Source organism: Gekko japonicus, unplaced genomic scaffold (genome assembly GCF_001447785.1).
Source record: "Gekko japonicus isolate JY-2015 unplaced genomic scaffold, Gekko_japonicus_V1.1 scaffold2372, whole genome shotgun sequence".
Taxonomy (NCBI): domain Eukaryota; kingdom Metazoa; phylum Chordata; class Lepidosauria; order Squamata; family Gekkonidae; genus Gekko; species Gekko japonicus.
This window is the reverse complement of record NW_015159784.1, coordinates 129263-139367: the sequence shown is the minus strand read 5'-3', so window position 1 is coordinate 139367 and position 10105 is coordinate 129263. Positions and strand designations below refer to the sequence as shown.

The following is a 10105-nucleotide window of genomic DNA, read 5'->3' as shown; positions in this document are numbered from 1 at the left end:
AAGATAAGATGACATGTGTGTGTGTGTGTGTGTGTGTGTCCCGTTTTCAACAGAATGCAGCTGTTGGGGCTGCAGTTTAACAGGAGAAACCAGCATGCCAGCATGGGAATGAGAGGCCATTTAACTCTTTTTCACTTGTATTACTTTCCCACCCAAAATTGCTGAGGTCAAGCTGCTGGATAAGATTGTGCAGATATTTGTGGGCAAGTGGTGAGAGAAGAAAGAATTAAATAGTTCCTCCCTTGCACTAATCTGTTCCTCTTTAATCAAAGGTATAAAAGGGGAGGGGATTTAAGAACCATGTGTAATGGGCCCATTAAAAAAAAATCCGGCTCTCTCCTTCCCTCTTGCAAGGCTATATATTCACAGAGTTTGCTCTGATGCCAGGGAGAGGGAAGCTCTGTTCATTTCTCTCTCCTTGCTGCAGCCCCAAGTGCCAGATATCACTACTTTTCAATTTTTCTTCTAACCCTCCATAGAAGCTTTATGGTGGGTGTAGGTATATGCTGGAGGAATGGAAAAGCAGAAAAGATCTGCTTCCAAAAATTTCCTCTGTTCTTGAGAACTTTGGTTTAACTTGTTATGTTTTGATTTCTGTTAACGCAAGAAGGCCTGTTTTTACTTTTGTCTGAGACCTTTACTGGTCAAGACCTTTTCCCTCAGAGTGTAATGGCCCCAAAGGTTTCTGCTCTGATATTTGTGAAGTTAGTTATATACTGTTGCCTCTTTTGTATCTAATCATGTTGAGGGGGTTCTAAGGTATATGAATTTAAAAAGTTTAATTTTGGCAAGTATCTGTTCCTGCATTCTTCATAAACCTTTTTTGAGGTTACTGAACTGAATTTCCCAGAAATGTTATGTGAGCAACAATGTAGTACACAGCTCTGGGGACTATGAAATACTTACATTTTCTCTCTTTCAGTGGAAGCTTTAACGTTCCCTCCTTCATCTGGAAAATCTTTTATTATGGGAGCAGATGAGGCCCTTGAAAGTGAACTTGGTCTTGGAGAATTGGCAGGTCTTACAGTAGCTAATGAGGCCGATTCACTAACATATGATGTAAGTTGTAATTCACAGTATGCTGTTTTCCACTTGTCAGTTTTTAAAGAATTGTATGTCCTATCATCAAAGACTTGTGACAAGTGATGTCAATCAAATAATTTATAGATGCTGCTCATAAAAGATATAATTTCCATGCTCTGATGTGCAGGCATTTACCCTCTTCACTTGGTGAGAGGGCAGATCTGTACACACCCTTTCTGTACACACAACATGGTTAAGGAGTTCTGTCTGTCAAGGTAAATAGGAAAGTTAGAAGAGCTTAATGGAAGCTTTTTGTTGCCTAGTGATAAATGATCCAGCAATCTGCTCATATAAGGATTGTTAATCTTCCCAGCTTTGCATCCCCCCCCACACACACACACAAACATACATTCCAGTTCTGGGAAAGTTGATTCCTAGGATCATGGGATCCATGCAGGTTTGTGGGCTGCGGTAAGGAGGAAGAAGGCAACAACATTGTTTCCTTCTCCCTTTTTTATCAGAGTAGGAAAAGCTAACCCATTAACAGCACCTTGATCTACAGACATTAGCAGGTGTTAAAGGCACAAGTGCTTGGGCTGGTGACTAAGCTGGCAACCTTAAAAGGAAATGGACTTTAAACCTACCACCATTTGGACACCTTTAAACCAGGCTGCACAAGGGGGCCCAGTGGAGCTGAGCCTGCGGGAAGAAGTCTCTCTGCCGGCACAGCTTCAGGCTCTCTTGCACAGCCCCTTTAAACTGGGCTGTATATGGGAGCCCAATGGAGGTGAGCCTACAGGGAGAAGTCTCCCTGCCAGCCCTGCTTTGGGCTTTCTTGCACAGCCTCTGTAAACCAGGCAGCACAAGGGAGCCCAGTGGAGCTGAGCCTGCGGGAAGAAGTCTCCCCGCCAGCACAGCTTCAGGCTCTCTTGCACAGCCCCTTTAAACTGGGCTGCACAAGGGAGCCCAAAGGAGCTGAGCCCACTGGGAGAAGTCTCCCAACTGGCCCAGCTTCGGGCTGTCTTGCACTGCACTTTTAAACCAGGCTGCACAAAGGAGCTCAATGAAGCTGAGCCCACAGAGAGAAATCTCCCCACCGACCCGGCTTCAGGCACTCTTGCGCAGCCCCAAATGGGCTTAGCTCCATTGGGTTCCCTTGTGCAACCCAGTTTAAAGGGGCTGTCGAAGAGAGCCCAAAGCTGGGTCAGTGGGGAGACTTCTCCCTGTGGGCTCAGCTCCATTGCGCTTCCTTGTGCAGCCTGGTTTGAAAGGGAACATCTCCCCGACACTCAGCTGTTTTTGTAGCTTTCCCTGGGAACAGAAAGCAGAGGTTTAAAGGGACATGGAGTCTCTTTAAACCTCTGCTTTCTGCTCCATCCATGAACCACCACAAACTGCTTCAAAAATTTCATGGAAGTTTGTGTCACAAACTTCTGTTCCTGAACCATGAACAGGCCAAAATTCCTGACAAATTTTGCTTTGTGATTCAGTTTGTGCCCATCCCTATTCCACACGTGTTTTTGTGTCCTTAGTTTTCTTCCTTTTATTTCCCAAGGTTTCTCTGGTTGTTTTGAAATCACTTTTACCACAGTCTTTTTCTGGAAGTTGATTTTGAGTTGGTTTTTTCTTTGTGCATGATCTTTCTGTTGGTTTTCTTTTTCCCACCCACTCCCACTTACCTCTAGCCCATTTTTCAATGTTTGGACTATCATCATTTACAAACCAGTCCCTCTCCTTCCTCCTCAGAGAAGTGGTTTCAGTTTTTATTATTTTTGAAATGGCCCTAAAATATTGATTTATCAATGTAGCATTGTAATGAAGTAAAGTTTAAGCAAGTTCTCTGGATTCCTAGCTTGTTTTTTAAAGAAATAGTAATTCTCTATCCTTTTCCCATGTGAAGGTAGGCATTTTGTCTTATATCCTTACAAGGAAATGGCTAAAGACTTACTTTTTTTAAAAAAAATGGAAGCTGGGAATTCAGAGAACCTGCTACAACTATCATTATATCAATATATCAATATTTTAGGGGCATGTTTTTTAAAAAATGAGGGGGTGCTGTGATGTCACAATGACTGCACCCTCCTTTGAAATCCTCATTATCAAAGAAACATGCAAAAGAAAATAAAATGACTCCACAACTGTGAAAGTCCTCAGAGAGGGTAGACATGTGGAAGAACCATGCCCAGACCAATTCCAGTGCCTGCAAATTGACTGCCAAGAAAATCAGGACTAAATCGAGCATGCAGAAAAGACCTCCCATTTCCTGTGGCTGACCAGATGCTCCAGAAGGCACACAGCAGAGACCAAAGCTTTCTGCTGCTGTTGCCTGTCAGCACTCGGCATTCAGAGGTAGCATGCCTCCAGATATGAAGTTCCCATTCAACCATTATGTCTAGTGCATACCGATGGACTTGTCCCCCATGAATTTGTCTAATCCACCTTTTGAAGTTATCTGAGTGGTGGCCCTCATGTCATCTGTGGGAGCCAGTTCCGTATAGTAATTATGCACTGTGTGTGGGAATAATAGTGATCTAATTACAGGATTGTTGAGAGGACAAGAGTAAAAGCTGTAGAACACCTAACAAGTTCCTTGTCTCCATGTCTTCCTGAAGTTTGTTGCTCCTCCTTTCCTCTCCTGTGAGAGAGAGAAGTTAAAAGAAAAATGCATTTATATAAGCATCCTGCTGAGAAGAATGAATTGCCTCCATAAGAGTACCCTTACAGTCATAACATGTTTCTGTCTCCTATGAAGACTGTCTTCATAGCTTCTTAAATGGCTTCCTATGCTGTGCTGATCCCTGCACTATTGGAAACTGCCTTGTTAGATGTGGCATGTTCTTGTATGCATGCAGGATAATGCTTGATGCAGTTATTTTAATTATACAAAAGTTGTTTATCATTCTAGAATGACCCACAGATGCTTTTGTAATTTTGGACTAGTTTAATGACTGCTCATTGCTGGCCATTGCGAGGGGGTTTATTGCTGTTAACTAACTGTGTGAACAACTGAAGTCTTTTGACAGGCACCGTGGCAGAGAGTGTTTAAAGAAGGGGAAAGAATCAAACAACCATGTAGATATTTAAAGAAACCGCCTTCTGTGCAAATGGAGTAGTGGGAAGGTGGGATGAGGAGAGAGCACAAATAAGCATCCTTGAAATGATGTGGGTGATGAGAAAATTGCTGCACTGACAACTGGCATTTTCAGTACCAAGCATATGTACAAGGTGTTAGAGAAAGAGTGAGGGCAAGTTTAAGCCTTCAGAGCCAAGGGAACTTGTATGAGAGGCTGAAGCCAGTGGGAAAAATGATAAGTTAGAAGCCATATCCACGGTTTGCAAACTATTCATTAGGCATGTTATGTTGAATTCATATCTCATGCTGTTATGTAAACTTCACTGTTAGAAAGCAGGAGATTGGGGTGTACAACACTTTTGCTATTTTTATGTTTGTTACCTTATATATCAGTAGTGTTGCTGTAATAGAAAAAGAAATAACATCAGATTGTGTGTGGGGGGGGGTATCACATCTTTATTTTACCCTCTTCCAACAGACAATCCTACTGTAGTTTTTATGAAAAAAGTAAATATATGTTAGTATTGGCTGGTATTTTCCCCTCACCCTTCCCCAAAGTTATAGGTTTTTGCTTTTGTTAAAACAGATAGCAAACAATAAAGATGCCCTGAGGAAGACTTGGAATCCCAAGTTTACCTTAAGAAGCCATTTTGATGGAATAAGAGGTCTAGCTTTTCATCCTGTTGAACCAGTGTTAATTACAGCATCAGAGGACCACACATTAAAAATGTGGAATCTACAAAAAACGTCTCCAGCAAAAAAGTAAGGTCATTTTTGGTAAAGTTACATTGAAATGATAACTGTAGGCTCCGTGTTGCATAAAAATAATGGGATGTGATTAATCTCCCACAGGAGATCAGGGGTAATTTTGTAGAAAAAGAGGTGCAGGAGCTCATTAGCATAACTCATTAGCATAACTTATTTGCATATGCCACACCCCCTGACATCACCAGAAGTGTGTCAGAAGGCAACACCCACCACTCAGGCTCCACTGGACTGTTCTGGATTGCTAGCTACTGGGGGGGGGGGACGTGCAGATCTGTCCTTGCAGAGGAGGGAGAGCTTGTGCCTGAATAAAACTTGGTCTTAAAGGTGCCACTGGACTGTTTTGGACCGGGGGGGGGGGGGCTCTGCAACTTACTTGGCTGCTTCTTGCTCTGACTGAGGGCTGCTGGGAGCAGGGAGTGGGGCTTGTTGCATGTGCCCACCCCCTGGGCTCTTTACTGCCAGAGCTCCGCTGCTGTGTTCTCCTGCAGGAAATGACCCCTGCATAGGATAAATGTGGTTGTTCTTTATGGTATCTGTGTATCACCCTAACAGGAAGTTGAACCTGTGGAAAGACTCAAAAGCTAAGCTAAAGGATGGATTTTTTGGCACCCCCACCCACCAGGAGGCAATTAACTGTATTGTATATGCCTCTCTGGGTGGGTCAGCACTTTCTCTCTCAGTTCTTCTTCGACTGGTGCAATGGAGACATCCTAAAGAATCTTCCCCTTGAAGAATGAGCTAGGCAGCTACCTAAAATAAAGAATGGTTTTTTTCTCACTGTTTAGTGACGTTTCCATCTGGTTATGGTGCAATGGACAATTTACAAAAGGTGTCTGTTGGTGGGGCAAGTGACTTGCTATGCTTTGATCTGCTTAGGGGAAAAACATAAAGTACACTCCTGCCAACATTTTTTTGGGGTGGAGGGGAAGTTCATTAAACAACTGGATGTCACTCCTCAGAGTGATCATTTTGAGTGAGCCCTGTTGAGGTCATTAATAGGATTTATACAAGCTGGAGGCTTGTGTGGTATGGCAGGATCAGGAAACAATTTAGAAATCACCACCACCTTTGTTTTTCCTTTCAGGATTCCCCTCCACCCTTTTTCCTTTAATTGATTCTGAACATATAATTTTTCCATAAATCCTGAAGCTGAGGGGAAAATCCCCATTCTTTCCCATTCATTGCCCAAAGGAAAGATGGAAATTGTTGGGGACATTGAGATGTGTGCGTTCCTCACATATGTAAAATTTATCTTACTGCTTTAGGAACACAAAATACAGAATTCATAATTTTGTTAGCAACTTTAGTGTAAAATGACTTCTTATGCAAGATTCTAATATAGATGTTTGCGGCTCTGTAAACTCATGTGATTATATACACTTATACTGAAGCAAATAAGGAGCAGTAGCAGTATATTTAGTGTAATCAATCACCATAGCCTGTAGGTAAGAGGAATGAGTCTTGTGGATTGTTAGTTAATATTTATTTTAAAAATGAAATTTAAAAAAACTGTTAGATTTTATTATAGCTAGCCACTGAACAGTATGCTATCAAATCAGATTCCTAAGAGATACATTCATTTTCTTATTACACAAGGAAGCATTTGGTTGTTGATAACTCTACATCCATTTTGTGACTGTTGTTTAGTGTTTACTTAGAAGTACTTTTTCCAGTAGAGTAACAATCAAAATACCAAAATAGTACACACAAGTATGAGAAATAATTATCTTATTACCCATACATAAAAAGGAAAGAGAATGGAGTGGAGTTGGTAGAAACGGATACTTATACAATAGATGAAATACATGAAAGTTTAGAAAGGTTTAGTGTGAAGTTTAAGGCAACTTGAAAGTTACCTCTGAAAAGCTTTATCAGATATTTATCAGTGATTCATGTCCTATATATCTTTGAACATGCTATTCTGTTTCTTTCTTTGCTTAGGAGTGCTTCTCTTGATGTTGAACCTATATACACTTTCAGGGCACACAAGTAAGTAAAATGTTCAAGAGCAAAAGGAGGTGTTTTTTTCTCTCACAGGAGAGTATGGCTCATTCATGCAACCATTTTTATGAGCTGAATCATGGATTGATTTGATCCATGGAGGGATAAGATGGCTTCATCTTGTGGCCAGTGTTAAGATTTCATTTAACTGGTACTGCAGTGCTTCTTCTTGAAAGGGTTTTGGGAATGGTGTGAATAAAAGCTGTGTTCTGGGCACAGAATGAACTGGAGTGCCAGTTGCGGTGATTTGCACTGTTGATATTTCTGCCTGATGGTGGCTTAGGGCCAGCATTTTTCAAGGTGCTATGTAGAATAGAGGCATAATATTTTGTTAATTGAAGAACTTACTCTTTTCAGTAGATTAATAGGATACCGAAAGGCAGGAAGATAACCGTTAACTAGCTTGTAGCCAGAAAATTTTCGGGGGGGGGGGCAAAATTTTTGGTTGGGGAGTGAGGACCTTAATTAGATTACACTAATTAGATTAGTGGCCAACAGGCTCCGAAGGAACTCCCCAGGGCAGGATCCCACCCTGAAAAGGGCACAGCGGGAGCACAGCTTTCAGTGTACAATTCGCTGTTGGTCTTATGTGGAGTTTACCCAGTGCTGGGGCTGTGGATCAAGGCGGTGGCCAAGGGGGCTGTGCCAGCACCAGGCACGCGCTCCTTCCCCTCCCGCTGTTGTTCGCTCACTCCGTTGGGCAGGCATCATCCAGTCAGCCAGCTGCTCTCGCCACTTCCCTCCTGACTAGCAGCCCCAGTTTCTCTCTGCCTCCCGGGGGGCGGACTGGGAGATGAGGGACAAGGCAAATTTGCAAGCGAACGTTGCTGCAAGCCCCCCCCCCCACACCCCATTTCCCGTGGCTACAGACCTGACAAGTAGGCAGAGTAAGATTAGAGCTTTTCAGAGACGAAATGGAACTGAAGAAACATAAAGGGAGGGACAGGAGGCTGTCAGGATTCTCAGACATTTAGATAATAGCAGGTATCCCAGTGTTTTGGACAGGAAATGGTGACAATGGAGGCCAAAAGTAAGTAAGTAAATGAGGAAATAAATACAGTGAGAAACAGAGGGCAGTGGGAAAAGCTTTTTGAATAAAGACTGGATATTTGCAGTAGATGCTTAGCACAAGGGGGATTAAAATAGAGGGATGTCGTTATATCTGTGAAAAAGAGAAGTTCTAAATCAGTTTAAGAGGGTTGATAACGTGGCTAGATCCTGGGCAAAAAAAGTACTGAAGGGTGATGATCAAGGGGGGGGGGAAGCAGCTAGTTTGGGCCAATGCTCCCTCTAAGCTGTGCAGTCTTGTGAGCAAAAATTCTACTTTGTGAGCTACTGGCATTAAAGTTGTAAGCAAGTGATTTGGCTACTGCATACATTAGTTTGCTCTGGAGCCATCCTTCCTGATCTAAGACAGAAAAGTGTGAGCTGAGGCTAAAAAACTGTGAGCTAGCTCACCCTACCTCAGCTTAGAGGGAACACTGGTTTTGGCATATGCTTGGATGTTGAAGGATACCATCAAGTCACAGGTTGCTTGTGTCTTAGACAAGTAATGTGACTCCTTATCAGTGACAGAGAAGAGAGTGTGTGTGAGAGGAAGTTTAGTGCTTAGAAACTCTGCCTTCACTGTGTTTATTGTGGGATTCACAAGGAAATGTCAGTGAGCCAGTCCAGTTTCTGTGCCCAGAAAAGGTATTGTGAACCAGCCTTCCATTTCTAAGGCTTCTAGAAAAAAATTATACATACATAGCTTTGGCTTTGTATGTGTGTGTGCTTGTGTGATGTTGACAAGCTGGCACTAACAATAAAAAGTATTTTTGCTCAATTCCTTCTGCAGTAGTCCAGTTCTGTGTGTGGTAATGAGCAGCACTGGGGAGCAGTGTTATAGTGGCGGAACCGATGGTCTCATCCAAGGTTGGAATACTACAAATCCAAATATTGATCCGTATGATTCCTATGGTGAGTGTCCTTTCTTTTGATAGGCTTTGCTTGTGTTCATTAAACATACATGACAACTTGTTGAATGCAGTGGAGCTCAGTATGAAATCAGAGAAATTAGGTGTTGGGTGACCTTGGGTCAGTCACAGTTCTCTCAGAGCTGTTCTCTCAATTGCAGTTCTCAAAAGGGCTCTCTCAGCCCCACCTACCTCACAGGGTGTCTATTGTGGAGAGAGTAAAGGAAGGGGATTATAAGCCGCTCTGAGACTCCGAGTGAAGGGCATGGTATAAATCCAGTCTCTTCTTCTATATTGAAGAAAATAATGTAACATGAACTTGATGAGCTGGAAAGGTTGTATAAGAGACCATGTGAGACAGTCCTGATATTTGGAAGTAGCTGGAGATCAGACAAAAGTCTGTAAAATATGAAATGAGGTCAAAATGTGTGGAATGATTTTGGAGGCAAGATAAGTGTCAGCAAGAATAGGGTAGAGCAGGGTCTTAAAAATACTACAGTGAAAACTGGGATTTTTCAAGTTAATGAAGAGTGCAAGATAACTTTTAGTTTAGGTATACTTGCTTTCATTCTGAAAATGTGTGTTCACAGATCCCTCCGTCTTAAGAGGTGCATTTATAGGCCACACAGATGCAGTGTGGGGCTTGGTTTACAGTGCAACACATCAGCGCTTGCTCTCCTGTTCAGCAGATGGCACTATACGGTTATGGAAAGCTTTGGAGATCTCTCCAGCATTGAATATATTTAATGATAATCAAGGTAAATAATAATATTCTGAATCTTAGAACTGTTAAAAATAATGTCACTATTGGAATTTCTGTTTCTAAGTGTTGTTTTGACATAATTCAGAAGGATCACTACTTCTTAGCATACTTTTTTAAAGTCAGTTCCCAGCATCACAACATCAATCACTCTTAGGAAAACACACAATTTCCAAGGGAGTTAACACTGAATGTTTTTTTTATGTCCCTAAGGATCAGAGTAAGACACATCACCCTGTTGTTGAGGGAAGGGTGTGTGTGTGTACACAACCTTATTATTCATACTAGGGTATGCTAAATTCATGCATAGACAGACGCAAAAAATGCATTTAGCTTCTCAGCCATTTCCCTATCATCCTTTAGTACTCCTTTTACCCCTTGGTCATCCAAGGGCCCCACTGCCTCCCTGGCTGGTTTCCTGCTTCTAATGTATTTGAAGTAAGTTTTATTGTTGGTTTTTACGTTTCTTGCTATATGCTCCTCATATTCCCTTTTTGCCTGCCTGACTACAGACTTGCATTTTAT

At 42.1% G+C, this 10105-nt stretch overlaps 1 protein-coding gene across 2 annotated transcripts in view; it reads left to right on the top strand.

The window, feature by feature from the left end:
* Positions 1–10105, top strand: part of STRN (striatin) — a 55971-nt gene that overhangs the window by 33012 nt on the left and 12854 nt on the right. For both annotated transcript variants that reach the window (XM_015407140.1, XM_015407132.1), the window contains 5 exons: positions 923–1059; positions 4683–4858; positions 6806–6853; positions 8703–8824; positions 9411–9578. In XM_015407140.1, the coding sequence (XP_015262626.1) occupies positions 923–1059; positions 4683–4858; positions 6806–6853; positions 8703–8824; positions 9411–9578 (651 nt within the window). The remainder of the gene's footprint in view (positions 1–922; positions 1060–4682; positions 4859–6805; positions 6854–8702; positions 8825–9410; positions 9579–10105) is intronic.